Source organism: Vidua chalybeata, chromosome 6 (assembly GCF_026979565.1).
Source record: "Vidua chalybeata isolate OUT-0048 chromosome 6, bVidCha1 merged haplotype, whole genome shotgun sequence".
Lineage (NCBI taxonomy): Eukaryota > Metazoa > Chordata > Aves > Passeriformes > Viduidae > Vidua > Vidua chalybeata.
This window is the reverse complement of record NC_071535.1, coordinates 1,287,708-1,309,574: the sequence shown is the minus strand read 5'-3', so window position 1 is coordinate 1,309,574 and position 21,867 is coordinate 1,287,708. Positions and strand designations below refer to the sequence as shown.

Below are 21,867 nucleotides of genomic sequence, written 5' to 3'. Positions count from 1 at the left end.
TAATATAATCCTGCAAGAAGGAAGTCGATTACATGCCCAGGATTGTTCTCCTGGATTAGGAGTGGTTTAATTGGGAAAAACTGTGCCCACTGTTGAAAGGGCTTTAGAGCAGAAAAGGAAGGCAAAGAGGTTTAGCATGCAGCTGCCAAATCAGTGAATCCTGGAATATCCTGAGTTGGAGGGATCCCAAGGATCATCCAGCCCAGCTCCTGTCCCTGCCCAGATCCCCAGCAATCCCACCCTGTGCACCCCTGGCAGTGCTGTCCAAAGGCTCCTGGAGCTCTGGCAGCCTTGGGGCCGTGCCCATTCCCTGGGGAGCTGTTCCAGTGCTGATTCCACCTTTTTGGGGAAGAACCTTTCCCTGAAATCCATCCTAAACCTCTCATGGAGCACCTTAATTTCCTCCTGTCCCGTTGCTGTTCCCTGGGAGCAGAGCCCCACTCCCACCTGGGACACTTAGGATCAGTTTGTCCCAGGCTCGAGCCAAGCCTCGCCTGCCCAGTCTGGGCTGGGTTTGAGCTGCTGTTCCCAGCTGGATCCACAGGAGCCGGGAGCCACCTCTGCAGGAGAGCAGGGAGGCAGGACCAGCTCCACACGGAAAGACACGTCAGGGTGTGGGGCTCTGCTGGCTGTGAAAATATTAATTAAAGAGAGAAATGAGGGAAAATGAGGGGAATTGCGTGAGGAGCAGCTGAGGACACTGGGATGGTGCAGCTGGAGAGGAGGAGACTGAGGGGAGACCTCGCTGTGGTCCTCAACATCCTCCTGAGGGCAGCTCCGATTTCAGTTCTCTGGGAGAGGGACAGGACCCAGGGAACGGCCAGGGAATGTTTAGGGTGGATTTTAGGAAAGGTTCTTCCCCCAGAGGGTGGAATCAGCACTGGAAAAGCTCCCCAGGGAATGGGCACAGCCCCGAGGCTGCCAGAGCTCCAGGAGGGTTTGGACAATGCCCTCAGGGATGCCCAGGGCGGGATTTTGGGGGGTCTGTGCAGGGACAGGGGCTGCACTGGATGATCCTTGGCATCCCTTCCCATGCAGGATATTCCACAATTCCGTGATTCTCTGCCATCAAGAACTGGCCATCCCTTACAGCTTGCCTGAATCCCAGATATTTGTCACTGAGTCATTCCAAATCCATCCTTGGGAATGAAGATGACACAGGAGCCACTCCTCGATTTTATATTCTCACCTGGATTACTCTGATTATATTCCAGTCAGGATTATGAAAGAAAAGCAGGAATAACACAAATTTTCCCTAGGAATTCCCTAGGAATCTTCCCTCTGTGATGTGCAAATGGAATATTTGCAAATATTCCATTTGTCCATGAGCCGAACAGCCCGGTTTTAGATATAAAACTTCCAAAGAAATCTCTTATTTTTTAAGGAAAATCTATCTGTATGGTTATAAATGGCAAAGAAATGACTTTAAACACCGCCACAGTTTTTTTATGGAGTATCCAATGGATTAATCGATTTTGTCGTTAATTTTTTTTGTCATCAACTAACGTTGTCATTAATTAAAGAGATTCTTGTCCAGCTGGTGGAGTCAATGAAGGAATTTGTGCTGGGAATCAATAGGCCACGAACAACGGAGTGAGGAGATGTTTATTTTTTATGAACATATCTGAACACGCAAGGAATCAATCTTTAATCATGCCAGAGAATTAACTCTTCAGGAAATCCAGAATTCCAAGGCTTTAAGAGAATAGAGGTTTCCAACAAAAGACATGGAATAAACCTCCTTTTATTGGCAGCACTGGGGTGGTTCCAACCTTCTGGAATAAAAATCTGCCCCGTTTACACCCCATTTTTGCTTTTCTGTCTCCTTTGGGAACAAAGATTCCTAAATATTCCAAGGAAAAAAGGAGTCCTGACCTACAGAAAATTTCAGTGCTCCAAGTTGCCAGAGTGTGGATATTCTCTACTTAATTAATTACAGCATAATGCAAATAAATGCTCCAGGAACTTCTCCCATTTTTCCTCAGAGCTACATAAATATTCCCAAACCACTGGAAAATTGTTATTGCAGCTTCACCAAAGCCAATTCCTCACTGTTGGAAATTTGTAATTCCAAAGTCTCTTCCCCACCTGAGTTTCAGCCTTATCTTTGTGAGGGAAAGGACTTTGATTATGAGCCTCTTTTCCTTTCAAAAATTCCTTTTCCAACCAAATCTTGATTCTTATGGATATTCCGGCTCTGGACACAGGGATTGAGGTGCAGGGTTGTGTCTCATGATTGTTTCTTGTGGATTTTCTCTTGGAAGCCTCAATCTTGTTTTTTTTCCATGGAAAAAAGCACAGGTTCAACGTTAGGGATGGGCTGCATGGGGAATTTTGGGAAGTGGTGGTGAGGATTTGGCTCTTTCCCATCCAGGGGAGCCAAGGTGACTCCAAGGGAAACAGTTTTGGATTTTTCCAGCTTGGAATCAGAGCATCTCCAGCTCGGTGCTGGGAGTTTCCAGCACCCCAGGGCATTGTAGGAATTAAATCCTACTTTTATGGAGTCCTGGACTCCATTTACTTCCATTTATTTCCATATTTTTCAGCCCAGGTTGTTGGTGTTTCCCAAGTTTGGGAAGCAGCTCCTGGGATTATGGTGCCATTTCCAATGCTGGGTTGGTTTTCCAAGTGGGAAAACCAAAGCTGGGTGTGGCAGATCCTGAATTTCTTTATTTATATCAATATATTTTATATATATTATTTATATGTAGTTTTATATTTGTATATTGATATGTTTGTATATTGATATGTTGATCTATTTATGTATGTATATATTTATTTTATTTGCATAAAATATATATTTGCATAAAATATATATATATATTTTGCATAAAATATATATATATATTTAATAAATATATATTTATAATTTTTTAATATTTGTGTATTTATATATTAATTTTTATATATGTATTTATTCCACAGCATAGCTGGAAAATCAGGATTGCTTTCCATCCAACACAGCAACAATTTTCTGTTGTTTCAGATTTTTTTTTCCCTCTGGTTTCCATGGTGAAAAATAAGGATTAGACCAGAGCTGGTGTTGATTGCAAGGGGAAAAAAAAATCAAAATCTGTGTTGCTTCCTATGGAGAAATATCAGTATCCAACCCTGGTTTTGGAGGGATGATCCTGAAAGGAAAAATCCAATTGTTTTCCTTTCTGAAAGGAGAAAATAATGGAGATTTTATTGCTTCTGGAAAGAAGGGCAAGAATTCAAAGCAGAGGCTGAATTTGATAGAAATTCATGTCTGGTTTGGGTAACTGCAAATTTTCCTCGTTAATTATTGAAATTCTTTGGGAAATCTCTGTTTCTGTGGTTCCTTATCCAAAGATGAGGTGGAATAGGGAATACTTTTAATTTTTGTCCTACAGTGCTCACAGATATCATTGACATAATGAAATTAAAAAGATTATTCTATTTATTTTTTAAAACTTAATCACCACAAGCTCGCCCTTGCTCCTTGGCTGTAATCCCTGCCTGATGAGCATCCAAAATCCTCAGGAATTGGGGTGACGCCCGACTTTTCCTGTCCCAAAACACATCCAAGGGCCATCGGACCTCTGGAAGGAATATTCCTGACTTTTGGTGTGGTTTGTTAGAGAAATTCTCCACAGTGGGATAACTCAGGAAGTTCATTCCTTGTTCCATCTCTAATTCTTCTGGAATTTTGAAGGTTGCCCAGGTCTGCTCTGCTTTCCAAGGTGAAGACAAATCCCAAAACCTCTGACCTTTGAATCCTTTGGATTCCAGGCTGGACAACAATTTTGAAAGGAAAAAGTGTTTTTCCTTTCCAAAGGAAAGATCTTTCAGATTTTGACAAGCCAGTTTTAAGTGTAAAACACCAATTTTTTTAAAAATTGAGGATTTAAATTTTTTTAAATTCCACAAGACCCACTCAGTGTTTCTGGGTCACCCCAAACTGGCCCTTTCTCCTTGGCTGTAATCCCTGCCTGATGAGCATCCAAAATCCTCAGGAATTGGGGTGACACCCGACTTTTCCTGTCCCAAAACACATCCAAGAGAGCCATCGGACCTCTGGAAGGAATATTCCCGATTTTTGGTGTGGTTTGTTAGAGAAATTCTCCACAGTGGGATAACTCAGGAAGTTCATTCCTTGTTCCATCTCTCATTCTTCCGGAATTTTGCCCAGGCTCTGCTCCCACACACTTTTCCTGCCCCAAAACCCATCCAAGTGCCGTTTGGTTTCTGTGGGGAGACAATGGGCAGCTGGCAGGGAAGGAGTGCCCTCTGGCAGAAATATTCCCAATTTTCAGTGTGGTTTGTTACAGAAACATTCCATGGTGGGATACTTCAAGAAGTTCATCCCTTGTTGAATCCCTTGTTGTATCCCTCGTTGATTCTTCCGGAATTTTGAAGGTTGCCCAGGTCTGCTCTGCTTTCTACGGTGAAGCCAAATCCCAAAACGCCTGACCTTTGGATTTTTTGGATTTTTTGGATTGCAGGCCGGCCAGCAGCGCTGGTGGGAGCAGGAGATCACGGTGAACGGGAACATCCAGAAGGGGGAATTGATCACCTACAACCTGACGGAGCTCATCAAGCCCGAGGCCTACGAGGTCCGCCTGACGCCCATCACCCGATTTGGGGAGGGCGACTCCACCATCCGGGTCATCAAATACAGCGGTGAGGATCCGAAATCCAAGGAAAAGGGGGTTGGGAATGTTCTGGGGCACCCGGAACGGCGTGGCTGTTCCCACTCCTGGGATAATGTCATGAGCATGGTCATGAGCGTGGTCATCAAAAGGATGGGGAGAAACGGGGACAGAGGGAAATCTTCACCTCTTGGATGATTCAGAACAACAAAAACATCCAACTAATTAAATTCTGGGCAGCCAAACCCCAAAATCCCATCAATTTTTTGTGAGAAATAAGGAAAATTTGGAATAAATTAATGCCAACTACATGAAATTGGAGATTTCAAGTTGATTCTTGATGAGTTTTGAAGAAAAGTTTACAAAAGTTTTTTTCCAGAATGAGCAGGTTTTATTTTAATGTGAATTATTGTCTTAAAAAACCCCAGTGACTGTGCGACTATGGAAGATTATAAAATCTATAAATTTATGTAAGAAATAATGGAAAGACTTTATAAATTTCCCATGTCATGAATGTGGTCATCCCAAAAGGAAGGGGAGAAATGGGGACAGAGGAAAATCTTAATCTCTGGGATGATTCAGAGCAAAAAAACATCCAACTAATTAAATTCTGGACAGCCAAACCCCAAAATCCCATCAATTTTTTGTGGGAAACAGGGAAAAGTTGGAATAAATTAATGCCAACTTCATGAAATCTGAGATTTCAAGATGATTCTTGATGAGTTAACTAATTTATATAAGAAATAATGGAAAGACTTTATAAATTTCCCACGTCATGAGTGTGGTCATCCCAAAAGGAAGGGGAGAAATGGGGACAGAGGAAAATCTTCACCTCTTGGATGATTCAGAACAACAAAAACATCCAACTAATTAAATTCTGGACAGCCAAACCCCAAAATCCCATCAATTTTTTGTGAGAAATAAGGAAAATTTGGAATAAATTAATAAACTACGTGAAATTGGAGATTTCAAGTTGATTCTTGATGAGTTTTGAAGAAAAATTTACAAAGGTTTTTTTCCCCCAAAATGAGCAGTTTTTATTTTAATGTGAATTATTGTCTTAAAAAAAACCCGAGTGACTGTGCTACTATGGAAGATTATGAAATCTATAAATTTATATAAGAAATAATGGAAAGGCTTTATAAATTTCCCACGTCATGGATGTGGTCATCCCAAAAAGAAGAGGAGAAATGTGGAGAGAGAGGGAAATCTTCACCCCCCATAACAACAAAATCATCCAAACAAAATAATTCTGGACAGCCAAACCCCAAAGTCCCATCCATTTTTTTGTGGGAAATAAGGAAAAAATTTGAATAAATGAATGCCAGCTTCATCAAACAGCATGCTTAGAGCTGATTCTTGTTTTGAAGGATGAGTTTTAAAGAAAAACCTGCAAACAAAGTTGTTTTTTTCCCCCAGAATGAGCAGTTTTTATTTTAATGTGAATTACTGTCTTTAAAAAACCAGCAGCTGTTTGTAGTCCTTTGCAAGATTATATAATCTATAAATTTATATAAGGAATATTGGAAGGGCTTTATAAATTTTCCCTCTAAAAGGTCACCCTGACAAAGATTAATCCACTTCAATTTAACAAGAAAAACACAATATCCATACATCCTGTTTGCTGTATTGCCAGAAAATCAATACTCTGTTAAATCCTTCCAAATACTTATTTTTGGGTTTTTATTTAATGAATATCTGAATTTCTCTTTTTATTTTGATTTTCTGCTGTAAAAGTTGCAATGAATGAGCAAGAAGGACCTTAAAGAAGAGGTGGAAGGATCCCTAAATGTGACATTTCCATAATTCCTTGTTTATCCCCATCTTCCTGCCACAAAATCCCCACCAAAATGATAAAAACTTCCCCCAAACCCATCCCAATCCCATCCCAAACATCTCCAGGATCCTCCAACCTCTTTTACACGTTGTCCTGCAGCTGCGCTGCTCCAAAAGTGGGATTTTTTTGGGGTTTTTTTCTGGTTGTTTTGGAGGTTTTTTTCCCCCCTGGAAAAAATTCATTTATCCACCTTCATTTTCCTGTCTGCTCTGTGCCTGGGTGTGACACAGAGCGTGTGACTGGAGGTGACACCTGATGAGATTTTCCATCCAAAGCCCTGCATTTAGTAACAAATCAAGCCTCAGTCAATGCAGCTGCCAGCAAGCGCAGCTAATTCCAGGTTCAATCACTCAGGGATCCTGTAAAATTGAGGTTTTTTTTTGGGAGAATCAGAGGTAATTTGTAGGTAAAAGATGTAAAAATTTGGTTTCTCGGGGAGATGACACTGGAGCAAATCGCTGCTCGTGTTTCAGATGAAGTGGTGCTAATTTAGAGCTGGTGTGGAAACTCCAGGTTGAATTTAGGATTTTGCTGAATCTTAGGCTGGGATTAAAGCAAGAAAACCTGGAGTGACGCTCTGGCATTGTCAGATGTCCCCATTAGCTGGAGATAAAACTTAATTTTGGATTTTCTGTGAATAAAATTCAATTCCAGCCCTGAGCTCAGCCTCCTTCTGCTGCCCACATGTGTGGGGCTGTGGCAGGAGGGCCTTTTCCTAAATCACCCATCCTCAAATTTCTCCTGCTGCAAACAGAGCCACAGAATAATCCCTCCTTCAATCCCATTCCCGGGTGTCAGCATTGCACAGATTCCTCTGGATTGAGCAGGGAAGCCATTCCCATGCTTAGGATATTGTGGACATTGTGAACATTTGGATTTCATTCTCTGCCAACCTCTTAAGGTGTGAAGTAGATGAATTTCAATATTCAGCACGAGGAAATTGAGGATAATCTGAATATTGATGAATTAGAATTTTTTCTTTGCACTGATTTTATTTTCCCTCTGTTTTCCAGCTCCGGTGAATCCACATCTCCGTAAGTATTTAAATTATTTATTGTTTTATCTTTCATGCCATGAAGAACAGTCCTTGCATTGCTTGTTCCTCACAGTTCAAAAGTAAATTTGAAGTATTTTACTTCCAGTTGAAAAGTAAAGTTGAAGTATTTAACTTCCAGTTGAAAAGTAAATTTGAAGTATTTTACTTCCAGTTGAAAAGTTGAAGTATTTTACTTCCAGTTGAAAAGTAAAGTTGAAGTATTTTACTTCCAGTTGAAAAGTAAAGTTGAAGTATTTAACTTCCACTTTAAAAGTAAATTTGAAGTATTTTACTTCCAGTCGCAGCCCATGAGTGGCAGGAACCACCTGAAGGTGTCATTTGGGATTCCTCTTGTTCCAACAAGGATAAAGGAAGGAAAAACACAGCTCCAGCTCATCTTTCTCACTGCCCCAGAGACTTCACCCAAAGGAAAATATTCATGGGCTAAAATTCAGACCCAGCTGAGGTGGAGCAGCTCAGGAGGTGTTGGGGATGCCACGGGAAATCATGGAAGGGCAGGGACACCTCCCACCATCCCAGGCTGCTCCCAGCCCCAGTGTCCAGCCTGGCCTTGGGCACTCCCAGAGATCCAGGGATAGCCCCAGCTGCTCTGGGAATTCCATCCCAGCCCCTGCCCACCCTCCCAGCCAGGAATTCCTTCCCAATATCCCAACTAAATCTACCCTCCTTCATCTTCAAGCCATTCCCTGTGTCCTGTCCCTCCATCCCTTGTTCCCAGTCCCTCTCCAGCTCTCCCGGTGCCCCTTCAGGCTCTGGAAGGTTCTCTAAGGTCTCCCCAGAGCCTTCCTGGTGGTTCTTGAGTTATTTCCATGCTTTTTAGGGCAGATTGACACCAAAAAGAAGGAAGTTCTTCCCCACAGAGGTCCAGGAATCACAGATTCATTTCACAGAGAAATGGGGAGACCCCAAGTGGATCCTGGTTCTCCCCAGATTCTTAGGACACAGCTCCTCAGGCATGACTGGAAATGAGAAGTCTGACATGATCAGGCACAGGGATGGAAATGTCCCAGGCTGGAAATGTCCAAGTCACACTTTGTTCTTCCACTTTCCCTTGGGCACCAAATCCCTGCAAACATCCAGGCAGGAGACTGGGCTGGAGCTTTGGCACATCCCAGTAAAACCACCCTGTTCCCACAGTCCCACAGCTCCCTGCTCCATCATGTTCCCCCAAACCCCAACAAATCCATATTTTCTGTCACAGCATATTCTTGTTTTTAATTGCACGCCCCGAAATTATTCCCGCCTAAGGAATGAGGTCCAGTCTCTCATTTTTCCTGCTGCAGGGCAGAGCCATCAGGCAGGAGCAGGCCCTCCTCCATCCCTCAGACTCAACTTTAAGCCTTTGTGTAAATTTTAAACCTATTTGCAGAAGATCTTGTCCAACATGTTAATAATTAAGCAGGGCTTAGCTCAAAGCTGCCAGGAGCTGCAGGAACCTCTCCCATGGAGTCTAACGAGCAGGGAGTGAAGCTCTTGCTAATTAATATATTAAATCTAGGCTCTGATGGGAAGAAATAATACAATCCCAAGTGCTTCACGCTCCTCTAGGATTTTGAGATCTCAAACTAATTTTCCGGAAGTCTTGTAGGATCATGATGGAATGTGGGTGGAATGGGAATAAGGAATGTGTCGGCTCAAGGGAGGGATGGGAAAGATTTCCCACCAAAGCTGCAGGGTCCCCAGGGCCACTCCTTTCGGGTGGCCAAAGCCATGGTAGAATTCTGCTTTGCTTGCTTTCCCTGAAGATTTTTTGAGTGGAATCCCTTGGTAGGAAAGAAATCCCAGTCTGCATCCCATCTCCATTCCCCAAGGCCACCACTGCCACGTGGCCCCAAGTGCCACCTCCACACAGCTTGGAATCCCCCAGGGATGGGCACTCCAAACCTCCCTGGGCAGTGCCAAGGCCTGAGCCCCCTTTCCATGGGGAAATTCCTGCTGCTGCCCACCCTGAGCCTGCCCTGGCCCAGCCTGAGGCCGTTCCCTCTCCTCCTGTCCCTGTTCCCTGGAGCAGAGCCCGACCCCCCCGGCTGTCCCCTCCTGGCAGGAGCTGTGCAGAGCCACAAGGTCCCCCCTGAGCCTCCTTTGCTCCAGGCTCAGCCCCTTCCCAGCTCCCTCAGGAATTCTCCAGCCCCTTCCCAGCTCCCTCAGGAATTCTCCAGCCCCTCCCCAGCTCCCTCAGCCTCTCCTGGGGCTGCAGCCCCTTCCCAGCTCCCTTGTCTGTGCTTCCTACCAAATCCCTGTTGTTCCTAAACCTGTTGGGCCGATTTCTGGTTTTCTTTATGCTGTGTGAACAAAGAGGAGGAGCTGTATCCAACCAGGACAAGATTCCTGACTGGAAACTGAAGTCATGCTCTTCCTGCTTCACTTCTGGAATAATCCCATTCCCTAGGTCCTGCCTTTTGATGCAATCTCTGCGATACCCAAGCAAGAAGCCTCAAAGGTGCTGAGGTGGAGCCTCACATCTCCACTTTTTACCACCGAACAGAAACCATTTAATGTAAACCAGAAGGATTTTGGATCAATTTGTACATTTAGAGGTCACCCCTGGATAACAGAAGAGAGGAGATGTTCAGGAGTCACATCCAACTTGGATTTTATGGGAATAGACGACACAAATCCATGCTACAATGAAGGGTTTCACCTCCAGAACAGCTTCAGCTTTTGCCCTAATTGGCAAGGAAATGATTAATGACCTGAATCCACTTCCAGAGCTGCCATGTGCCCTGACAAAAGCCACCACTCTCATTAATGTTAATTAGCACCATCGTTAGGGCCATGGCTGGAGCACCTGTGGAAGAGCTGCTTGTTCCACCTGCCCTCCTGCTCAGCAATTAACAGCTCCAGACCATCCAGGTCTATTTAAATTCTCCTACTAAAGCATGGAGCAAAGCCTGAGGAGCTTTCTCCCATTTTTCTCCTTGTGTCATTTTTTAAGGAGTGTTCAGTGCCAAGAACATTTACCACTAACCTTTTCCAAGGTATTCCACTTAAAATCAATGTTTGACTATCAAATAAATGGCAAACTTTGACTCCCTTTTTTTTTTCCCATCTGGCCTGAATATTTATTTTATTTTTTTTTCTTCACCTCAGGAAAAAAATCTTTTGTTCTGCTGATGTGGAATTTCTTAATGAAGCTCTGAGGGCACAAGACATTTATGCAGCTTTTAAGGCCCTGGAAGGGCAGTGCAGAAAGTGCTGAATGGCTGAAAATTCTTTCTTTTGTTCACTTTGCTCCAGGACTGGATCTGGGAATCAAAACTTTTCTCCTTCACTTAAATTTTGCCTTTTAATTTCATCTCTTTGTGTAGAAGCAGCAACTTCTGCGTTGCAGGAAGATGCAAAACTGGAGGCGGAAGCAGGAAAAAATGTGGGGTAAATCAAGAGAATTTGGAGCTCAGGTGGTGTAAAAAGAATTCTTGGAGAGGCACAGCTGGCACTTTGTTCAGAGAGCTTCGTTTGAGTCCTGGAACATTCCAAGAGCCTTGGTGGGGTCTTGGAATTCCCTTCCCAGGCTTGGGATAAAGACGGAGATGTCGATCGGTCGATCTCTCCTGAAGGGTTTGGAACCATCAAAGGCTCAGGGACTGGTTTGGGTTGGTGGGACCTGAATCCCATCCCACCCCTGGATGGACAGGGACATCCCCACTGTCCCAGGCTGCTCCAGCCCCAGTGTCCAACCTGGCCTTGGGCACTGCCAGGGATCCAGGGGCAGCCACAGCTGCTCTGGCAATTCCAGCCCAGCCCCTCCCAGGCAGGAATTCCCTCGCTGGTCCCCAGAGCAGCTCCCACCACGCTGAGGGTACCAGGGATAAGCAGAATCCCACATCCTGCTCAGGGCAGCAGTGAAGGAGCGGCGCTTCGGGGAGTGAATTCTCCCGGGGGATCTGATGCTGTCGATGGATTTACTGGAAAACCAAATCAGTCTGCTCCAGGAGCTGAGAGCCAAGGAAGGTTCTGGGAGCTGCATTCCAGTGAGAACCTGGTTTTATAGGATTGTGTTTTATACTGATGGCTCTGGAGGGGCACAGAATTCCAGGATGGATCAGGCTGGAAGGGACCACAGAGGGTCACGGGTGCCACTCCCTGCCCAGGGCACAGCATTGTGTCCATGTGGCTCTGGAATATCCCAGGGAGGAGACTCCAGCCCCTCTCTGGGCTCTGCCCAGGGCTGGGCACTGCCCAGGGCAGCAGTTCTGCCTCCTGTGCCCGGGAATTGCTGGGATCAGTCCCTGCCCGGGGCTCTGGGGCCATCGCTGGGCCTGGAGCAGAGCCTGGGGCTGCTCTGACCTCCTGCACACAGGGACAGACAGGGGGACACAGGGACAGACAGGGACACACAGGGACACACAGGGACACACAGGGACAGACAGGGACACACAGGGACACACAGGGACAGACAGGGACAGACAGGGACAGACAGGGACACAGGGACAGACAGGGACACACAGGGACACACAGGGACAGACAGGGACAGACAGGGACAGACAGGGACAGACAGGGGACACACAGGGACAGACAGGGGGACACAGGGACAGACAGGGACAGACAGGGACACACAGGGATACACAGGGACAGACAGGGACAGACAGGGACAGACAGGGGGACACAGGGACAGACAGACAGGGACACCCAGGGACACACAGGGACAAACAGGGACAGACAGGGAGACATGGGGATAGACAGGGACACACAGGGACAGACAGGGACACAGGGGGACAGACAGACAGGGACAGACAGGGACACAGGGGGACACCCAGGGCTGAGGCCCCTCTCAGCTGGGGCTCCTCTCCAGGCTGAGCAGCCCCAGCTCCCTCAGCCTCTCCTGGGCACGGAGATGCTCCAGCCCTTCCTCATCCTCACATCCCTGCTCTGGACCAGACCCAGGAGCTCCCTGTCCTTGCTGTCCTGGTGATCCCAGAGCTGGGCACAGCACTCCAGATGTGCCCAGGGCTGAGCAGAGGGACAGGATCCACCCCGGCCTCCTCCCTGACCCCCCCTGGACCCCTTTGGCCTCGTGTTGCTCTTTGAAAAGGCGGGAGGAGAACCAGGAATATTTGGAAATCACTCCGAGTGCACCCTGTGGTTTGAAGTGCATTTTCCAAGCTTATTTCTGAGCCTGCAGCATCACCTGGGTGTTGCAGCACTAAGCTCCAGGTTCCTCTCTCCTCACTGATTAACAGGGAAGCTCCAGTGGCTTAAGTGGATTTAGAGCTCCCCAAAAGCCCAAACCTGCAAACATTTATCCACCTCCTCAGTTTAACAGGGATGAACAATCCCCCGACACCGGGGGTTTGAGTTTCTCCTACCAATGAATATAAATTGCACCCCTCCAAGCTGACACCGTGTGCAGGCAGCTGCCTTCTCCCTGGGGAAGGGAGATTTCCTTCTTTTCTCAGATAAATCAATGGACTTTGCAGGAAGAGTAAACTCAGCAGGAATTGTTCATGCAGCGAAATTCAGCTTTTGCACGTCCTACTCCACAGGGGCCTTGTAATGCTCTGAGTGAGAACTGAACCTCCAAGCTGGGCTTTGTTTTGGTTCTTAAATTACAGGAGGAATTTCTCATCCCATCATCACCCAGCAGGGCAGATCACTGGGATCACTGGGCTCTCACAATTCCATACAGGAGAGGATCCCAGGAATCCTCCTTGGGGTTCTTGGCAATTTTTATTCTTTGGACCGACGTGTTTACCACTTTCTTCAAATACACCACAGAAATCTCAGTGAAAATCCAGGAGGTGTGTCCAAGACACACCTCTCCTTCCGATATGGATTCAGATATTCCTCCCAGGAATTTGTTATGACAATCTGGTGATGGGGACTCAATTCTCCTCCTGGTATCCCTCCATGTGCTGCAATGTCCTGACTTTTAGAGATTTCCTTCATGTCCATCCCAAAGCTCCTTTGCCTCATTTTATTCACTTCTTCCCTTTCCATCCCTATTGAAGTGAGGGATAATTTAGGAGATGCCACTTGGAGATAATGTTTACAATTTGAAAAGCTGCTGTCTCTTATTCCTAAACCACATAATATGTCTTATTCCTAAACCACTTCCCACATTTTCCCCCCATATTTCATGTTTTATGGGAATGATTCTGTTCTCCCTGGCTTTTTAGAAATATAAAAAGAGACAACACCTCTTAAAACCACTGCATAAGTCTGAATATGTGAGGAGGAGCTCTACAAAAAGATACAAATATAATTTCAATTTCACCAGCACAAATCCATGACCCTGATTTGTTGTTGTTGTTGTTGTTGTTGTTGTTGTTGTTGTTGTTGAGCCTGCTGCTAAAGAAAACTGTGGATAATTGACAAGGAATTTGAAAAATAAGGATCGGATGGAAAACCTCGGCCTGTAAATTCCTGTTATTTGTTTTGGCAGGAGAGTTCCACTGTGGCTTTGAGGATGGGAACATTTGCCTTTTCACTCAAGATGACACCGACAACTTTGACTGGACAAAACAAAGCACTGCCACGAGGGACACGAAGTACACCCCCAACACGGGGCCCAACGCCGACCGCACCGGCTCCAAGGAGGGTAAGATCCAGCAGTGAGGAATCTGGGAAAAGGGAACTGCCCAGGACAGGCACTTCAGCCATTCCCTGGTCATGGAATCCCACATGGATTGGGATAGGAAAGGATTTAAATTAACCTTGTCCCATCCCTCTGTCCCAGGCTGCTCTCAGCCCCAGTGTCCAACCTGGCCTTGGGCACTGACAGGGATCCAGGGGCAGCCACAGCTGCTCTGGCAATTCCATCCCAACTCCTCCCCACCCTCCCAGCCAGGAATTCCTTCCCAATATCCCATCTAAATCTACCCTCCTTCACCTTAAAGCCATTTCCCCTTGTCCTGTCCCTCCATCCCTTATCCTAAATCCCTCTCCAGCTCTCCTGGAGGCCCTTTAGGCCCTGCAAGGGGCTCTGAGTTCAGACCAAAATCCTTCAAGGACTTCTAGAAGGAATTACGGGTGCTGAGGAGTGACAGGTCCCAAAGCACAGCCCCTGATGGTGCCATTCCCACCTTGCCTCATTTTTATTGTGCCGTTTTCAAAGCGATTCCCTTCACATTAAACTCTAGTGGGGCAATCTGGTTCATCTTAAAAATTCTCCTGCTTTACATCGTTTAAATTCTCCCTTGGGCTCTCTCAGCCCATCACAACGAGGTGGTTTTTGCCCCATTTGTGCTCTGGCTATTGTTCAAAAGTGCAATTTTCAATCTGCTGCCCCTGTTATCGTGTGCTCCTGACTGCAGTGGGGATTTGCACTTGAAAAGTCCAACACATCGAGCTGAATTTATCCAGACCCTCAGTAATTCCTGCTATTTTATTGTGTGCACTTCCAAAGGGGAAAAATTCATCCTGCACCACATTCATTTGGTTGGATCAATTCAATAACATCTCTGTGGTTGGCACGTCCAGGAGTGGAATAAATGGATATTGTCTTCGTTGGGATTGACAGGGCAAGTGGAAAATACTCCTTGCAAGGTTTCCATCATGATGTTTTCCCTTTATTTTACAAGTCATGTTTCCAGGGAGAAATTCCCCCCTCAGGACAGAAGGCTGAACCCTCTCAGATTTTGTGTAAAGGTTCATCAGTTTGGAGATGTTTTCCAACACTGGCCTGCTTCCTGGATTTTAGTTTTCATGGAAAACACAGCTTTGGAGCAGATTTTGGAAACACGGGGGCTTCATGTAGGAAAAAATGAGTCCCAGAAATGACATGGTGGGAGATGGAAGTAAAAAATTATCCGGATGCTTGATCATTTCAAGGTGTTCCTGCATTTATCTGTGTTGGGCATTGAGGGCCTCATCCCAGTTGTTCCCCTTTGGATTTTTCCAGGCTTTTACGTGTAGATTGAGACGTCCCAGGTGTTGAGAGCCTCATCCCAAGGATTTCCATCTGTGTTGGGCATTGAGGGCCCTAACCCAATGATTTCCCTTTGGATTTTTCCAGGTTTTTCAATGTGCATTGAGTGATCCCAGGTGTTGAGGGCCTCATGCTAAGGATTTCCCTTTGGATTTTTCCAGGGTTTTACATGTACATAAAATCCTGGGTGTTGAGGGCTTCATCCTAAGGAATTCCTTCTGTGTAGGGTGCTGAAGGCCTCATCCCAATGATTTCCCTTTGGATTTTTCCAGGTTTTCACTTGTACACCGGCGTTGAAGGCCTCATCCCAACAATTTCCTTCGGATTTTTCCAGGTTTTCACTTGTACACTGGCGTTGAGGGCCTCATCCCAATGATTTCCTTTGGATTTTTCCAGGTTTTCACATGTACACAGATGTTGAAGGCCTCATCCCAATGATTTCCCTTTGGATTTTTCCAGGTTTTCACTTGTACACCGGCGTTGAGGGCCTCATCCCAATGATTTCCCTTTGGATTTTTCCAGGTTTTTACATGTACATCGAGACGTCCCGGCCCAGGCTGGAGGGGGAGAAGGCCAGACTCGTCAGTCCCGTTTTCAGCGTCGCTCCCAAAAATCCCTACGGAGCCACCAACACGGCCTATTGCTTCAGCTTCTACTATCACATGTATGGACAGCACATAGGTGAGAGAAAGCCAATTCCTTTGGGAAAAATACCTGGAAAAACTTCCTCTTGTTTGAAGGAAAAACACGGGAAGAGCGTCAGCTCCTCTGAGAGCCTGCCATAACCCAGGGAGGTGCTTGAGGGCATCCAAACCGTGGCAAAATTCTGTTTTCCACTAATCAGGAATTTGTAGGAAGGAGGAATTGCCCTCTTACATCTGGGAAGTGTTTCCTGCATGAGGAAGATTTTGGGCAGGGAAGTGCATGGGAATCCCATTGATCTGAATGGGAATTTTGGAGGCTGGAAAGGGAAAAGTTGATTTTAACAAGGATTTTTTCCTGATTCTAATGGGATGATTTAGGCATTCCTGAGTAGAATCAGGATCAGGCAGGGAGCAGCTGCATTCCTCGGGTGTTTCTTATGGAAAAGTCATGGGAAAATTGCTCAAAAGCCGCAGGAATATGGATTTTCAAGGAGTATCTGTGAGTGTTTCAGGCATTCCTGATGGATTCAGGATCAGGCAGGCAGCAGCAGCATTCCTCATGTATTTCTTGTGGAAAAGCCACGGAGAATTAACTCACAGATTGCAAGAATACAGATTTTCAAGGAGTAAGTTTGAGTGTTTTTGGCATTCCTGACTGGATTCAGGATCAGGCAGGGAGCAGGTGCATTCCTTTGGTGTTTCCTGTGGAAAAGTCAAGGAGAATTTGCTCAAAAACTGCAGGAATATGGAATTTCAAAGGATACCTGTGAGTGCTTTAAGCATTCCTGGCTAAACTCAGAATCAGACAGGGAGCAGCAGCATTCCTCATGCATTTCCCATGGAAAAGTCATGGAAAATTTGCTCTAAAGCCGCAGGAATTTGGATTTTCAAGGAGTATCTGTGAGTGTTCTGGGCATTCCTGATGGATTCGGGATCAGGCAGGGAGCAGCTGCATTCCTTTGGTGTTTCCTGTGGAAAAGTCATGAAAAATTTGCTCACACACCGTGGGAATTTGGATTTTCAAAGGGTACCTGCCAGTCTATTTCTAGTCCTGCCTCTTTCAACACCCACATTGAATTTCTTTTTGTGGTATGGGGAAAAAAAAAAAAAAAAAAAAAAAAAAAAGAAGTGAGAAAATTTAAAAGCCCAAAGAACAAAAATCCAATTTTTGGAAGTCCTTTGCGGGTTTCTTGGTGCTCCCAGTGTGCCAAGAGTTTTTCCAATGTCGAAGTGACCTGGTTTGATGTATTTTTATCTCTATTTCAAGGGCAAACTCATCCTCCCAGAGTTCTGGTGCTTGCTTTGTCCGAGCTCCCCCTGCCCCCAGGCAGAGCTCAGATTTTAAGCAGAGCAGACAAGAGCACTCAGGTTGGGTTGTTTTGTTTTTTTTTTTTTTTTTTTTTGTCTCTGTGCTGCAGGAAGGTGGATGCAGCTCCAGGTTGGAATTCTCCTGGCTCTTTGCTGGGTTTTTTATTGGAAGGGAGGGATTCAGCCACTCCGTGCTGAGAGGAAATACAGAAATTGCAATATCTGGTCATATTCTGGTCATTTATTTATGGTGTATTAGGAAGAACAAACTACAAACCTCAAGGGTTAAAGAGTGTTTCTGTATTCTAAAAGTTAGAAAGCATTCTGAAAGTTTTATTCCACTTCTTATTACTCTTCCTTTTAATTACTATTAATAAATTTTTCTTTATACCCTCTTAAAGTTTTAAACCTTCTTTACCTTTCTCCTAATCCCACCCCACAGCAGAAGTAAGTAAATTAGTAATTAACCAACATTAAACCCCCCACTCTCATTAATAAAAAATCTCAAATTAACAAGCCAAAACCACTACGCTAATAAGTATATAAATAAATAAAAATTAAATATAAATAAATAAAATAATATACATAATTATAAACTATAAATAAATATAAAGAGAAATAAACCTAAATAAATTTAAAATTATAAATAACTATAAATAAATATAAATATTTGGAGGAGGGATGAGGCTGAGCAGCATTCCCAGCCCTGCTCCAAACCCCTGGGCTAGGCTAAAGGAACTCCTTTGCAACCTCTTTTTGCTTTCCCTGCTTTGTGTGGAGGCAGATCCAGACTTTTCTCACAGATCCCGTTTCCTTTGTGCCCATTCCCTGCATTCCAGGGGGGATCACGGAGCTGCTCCTGATTCTCCCTTCCCAGCTCCTTCAGGGAAGATGGATGGTCCCATTCCAGACCCATTCCAGTCCCATTCCAGTCCCATTCCAGTCCCATTCCAGTCCCATTCCAGTCCCATTCCAGCCCCATTCCGGTCCCATTCCAGTCCCATTCCAGTCCCATTGCAGTCCCATTCCGGTCCCATTCCAGTCCCATTCCAGTCCCATTCCGGTCCCATTCCAGACCCATTCCAGTCCCATTCCAGTCCCATTCCAGTCCCATTCCAGTCCCATTCCAGTCCCATTCCAGTCCCATTCCAGTCCCATTCCAGACCCATTCCAGTCCCATTCCAGTCCCATTCCAGTCCCATTCCAGTCCCATTCTGGTCCCATTCCGGTCCCATTCCAGTCCCATTCCAGTCCCATTCCAGTCCCATTCTGGTCCCATTCCGGTCCCATTCCGGTCCCATTCCAGTCCCATTCCGGTCCCATTCTGGTCCCATTCCAGTCCCAATCCAGTCCAATTCCGGTCCCATTCCGGTCCCATTCCAGTCCCATTCCGGTCCCATTCCCTCCCATTCCAGTCCCATTCCAGTCCCATTCTGGTCCCATTCCGGTCCCATTCCGGTCCCATTCCGGTCCCATTCCAGTCCCATTCCAGTCCCATTCCAGTCCCATTCTGGTCCCATTCCGGTCCCATTCCGGTCCCATTCCAGACCCATTCCAGTCCCATTCTGGTCCCATTCCGGTCCCATTCCAGACCCATTCCAGTCCCATTCTGGTCCCATTCCAGTCCCATTCCAGTCCCATTCCAGTCCCATTCCAGTCCCATTCTCTCACCCTGGTGAAAAGGCCATCAGGGGAATATTTCCTGCTCCAATAAATCTCCAGCCTGATGTTTTCCAAGGCTCCAAGTTTGGCTTTTGCTGGGAATAAGAACTGCTCCTGAACAGGTGCAGATCTGGGAGCTTTCCTTGGAATTTTTGGGATCTGCTTTGCCAGGCATGCCAAAAAAACGCTGCTCCTGTGGGAATTTGGCTGCCTGAAAGTCTCAGATTAAGAGAAATACACTGAATTTATAGAGTACAAAGAGACCTCACTGCCCCACACACCTGCAGGCAACCAGGGTGGCAAATAGGACCAAAACCCCCAAATCCTGTGAATTAATGAACCCAGAGAGATGAAATTTGTTAATTTTTTGGTGCCAAAAATACAAGAGAACCAAGAGAATCTGGTTCTGTTCATGCCTGCAGGTGACCCTGGTCTCAAAAATGTCCGTGCTGGCACCAGTTACTTACTGGTGGGCAAAGGTGCAGCTCTGGGGGGTTTTCCTGCACAGGGAGGGATTTTGGAGGTTTTTTTGAACTCAGAGGATGTTGTTGTCCTCCAGAAATATTCCCAAGGGCATCCGGTCTCCCCCTGAGATGGATCTGCTGGGTTCTGGGGAACTCCAGGAGTTCAGCAATGGGCAGAGGAAAGCTGGGCAGTTTAAACAAGCAAGAATTCAGCACGAAACAACCAAATCGCTGATTTTGCCCTGGATAAGGAGGTCTAATGCAAATTTCTTGCTATAAACCACAGAAAATTCCTTTTTGCCTCTTTTCCCTGGAATTCCTATGCCTTGCCTGAGCTGCAGGATGGGTGCTCAGTTCCCCTCTGCTGGGAGTTCCCATCACCACTTCCCAGCATTCCTGAATTTAAAAGGTTTTGAATTTACTCCAGGAAACTTCCACACCTCGAATCCACGGGAAAAGGGGTGAGGAGGGCGCTGCAGCCATGCAGGCAGAGCCTTCCCAACTCCAGTTCTCCTGCTGTTTTCCAGGAAGTTTGAACGTTTACCTGCGGCTCAAAGGTCAGACTGCCATAGAAAACCCCTTGTGGTCTTCGAGTGGGAATAAGGGACAGCACTGGAACCAAGCCCGGGTGAACATCAACCCCCCCACCTCATTCCAGGTGAGGCTGGCACCTCCAGGAACTGGGAATTTGGGGCTGGGAGGGAGACTGGGAATAATGACCCTTTTCTCTGGGATTTCCCAGCTCTGGAAGCTGCTCATGGACAGATAATTGCTTTCCTCGAGCACCACGGAGCTTAACAATGCTTGAACTCAAAACACTTTCCAGCTTCCCAAAGATGCTGGGAGCGATTCCAGCAGGTTTTCATTTCAGATTAGCAAGTGGAATATAAAATTATTCGCTGGGAGAAATTACTTAGGGCCCCTGTGTGAAAGGTTTTTGGAAATATGTGGATTTCCTGCAGGAAAATGAATGATCTGGGAGCATGAGACACAGGGGACTGTGACAGGTTTTTCACACATTTCCTGCTGGGGTTGACAGGGAGGTGCTGATGGATCCTTAGGGGCACTTCCCAGGCACACTGGGAGCTGTTTGGAACTGGAACACTCCCAAAAAAGCAGCTGCTGCCAGCAGGTCCTGCTCTGGGTGAAGCTGGGAATGTCCTCAGGGAATGTGGGAGTCACGAGCCATGCCCTGAGTGCAGGGTTCTCCTCTGAGCCCTCTCTGTCACTTCCAGGTCTCCTAGGGGAGAAAATGTATTTTTGGGAGAAAGTCACAGGCTGAAGTGGATTTGAAGTGACCTTGAATCCCATCCCATTAAATGCCGTCTCACTCAATCCCATCTCACTCAATCCCATCCCATCCCATCCCATCCCATCCCATCCCATCCCATCCCATCCCATCCCATCCCATCCCATCCATCCCATCCCATCCCATTCAATCCCATTCCATTCAATCCCATCCCATTCAATCCCATCCCATCCAATCCCATCCCATTCAATCCCATCCCATCCAATCCCATCCCATTCCACCCCTATCTTATTCCACACCTCCCACTATCCCAGGGTGCTCCACGCCCCAATGTCCAACCTGGCCTTGGAAGATTCCTTCAGTGCCAATCCAAACTGCTCTTCTAAAAACCCACGTTGGGTTCCACTTCCTGTATTTTCAGGGAATTCCTGATCCTGACCCTTTGTTTTTATTTCCGTGCGTGAGAGGCATTGGCAAGAGAGAAAGGGTTTGGGATTGCAGAGCAATTCCAAGGATGGGAATTAGAGGAAAATTGAGGGAGAGGGAGATGTGAAGTACAGTGGGACATGAGAGAGCTGGGAATGTTCCCCTGGAGAGGAGAAGCTCCAGGGAGAGCTCAGAGCCCCTTGCAGGGCCTGGAGGGGCTCCAGGAGAGCTGGAGAGGGACTGGGGACAAGGGATGGAGGGACAGGAGCCAGGGAATGGCTCCCAGTGCCAGAGGGCAGGGATGGATGGGAGATTGGGAATTGGGAATTCCTGGCTGGGCTGGAATTGCCAGAGCAGCTGTGGCTGCCCCTGGATCCCTGGCAGTGCCCAAGGCCAGGCTGGACACTGGGGCTGGAGCACCTGGGACAGTGGGAGGTGTTCCAGGTTGGGAGCGTGGGAGCTTTGATGGGAACAAAGCAGTCAGGAATGGGGAGAAGAGGAATTGCAGAGCTCAGGAACACTCAGAGCCCAGGCCAGGCACAGAAAATCAGAGTGGTTGAGTTTTTCATTGGTGAAGTCGGATAAATCCAAGAATTCTGAAGAGTGAAGGAGAGAGAGGTGATTTAATATCTGAACATAATAAATGCCCTGGGAAAGGGAGGGAAGAGATGGATTTGAGGGGGTTTTGGAGAGCTGGAAAGGGCTTTAGAAAATCAGGGAAGAATCAGACTCTTGGGCAG

General features: G+C 46.3%; 1 protein-coding gene across 1 annotated transcript in view; it reads left to right on the top strand.

Moving 5' to 3' along the window:
- The window catches only part of MDGA2 (MAM domain containing glycosylphosphatidylinositol anchor 2), a 202,464-nt gene that overhangs the window by 169,964 nt on the left and 10,633 nt on the right, over window positions 1-21,867 (top strand). The window contains exons 11-15 of the mRNA XM_053945724.1: window positions 4,467-4,644; window positions 7,464-7,484; window positions 13,890-14,045; window positions 15,897-16,055; window positions 19,980-20,110. Of these exons, the coding sequence (XP_053801699.1) occupies window positions 4,467-4,644; window positions 7,464-7,484; window positions 13,890-14,045; window positions 15,897-16,055; window positions 19,980-20,110 (645 nt within the window). The remainder of the gene's footprint in view (window positions 1-4,466; window positions 4,645-7,463; window positions 7,485-13,889; window positions 14,046-15,896; window positions 16,056-19,979; window positions 20,111-21,867) is intronic.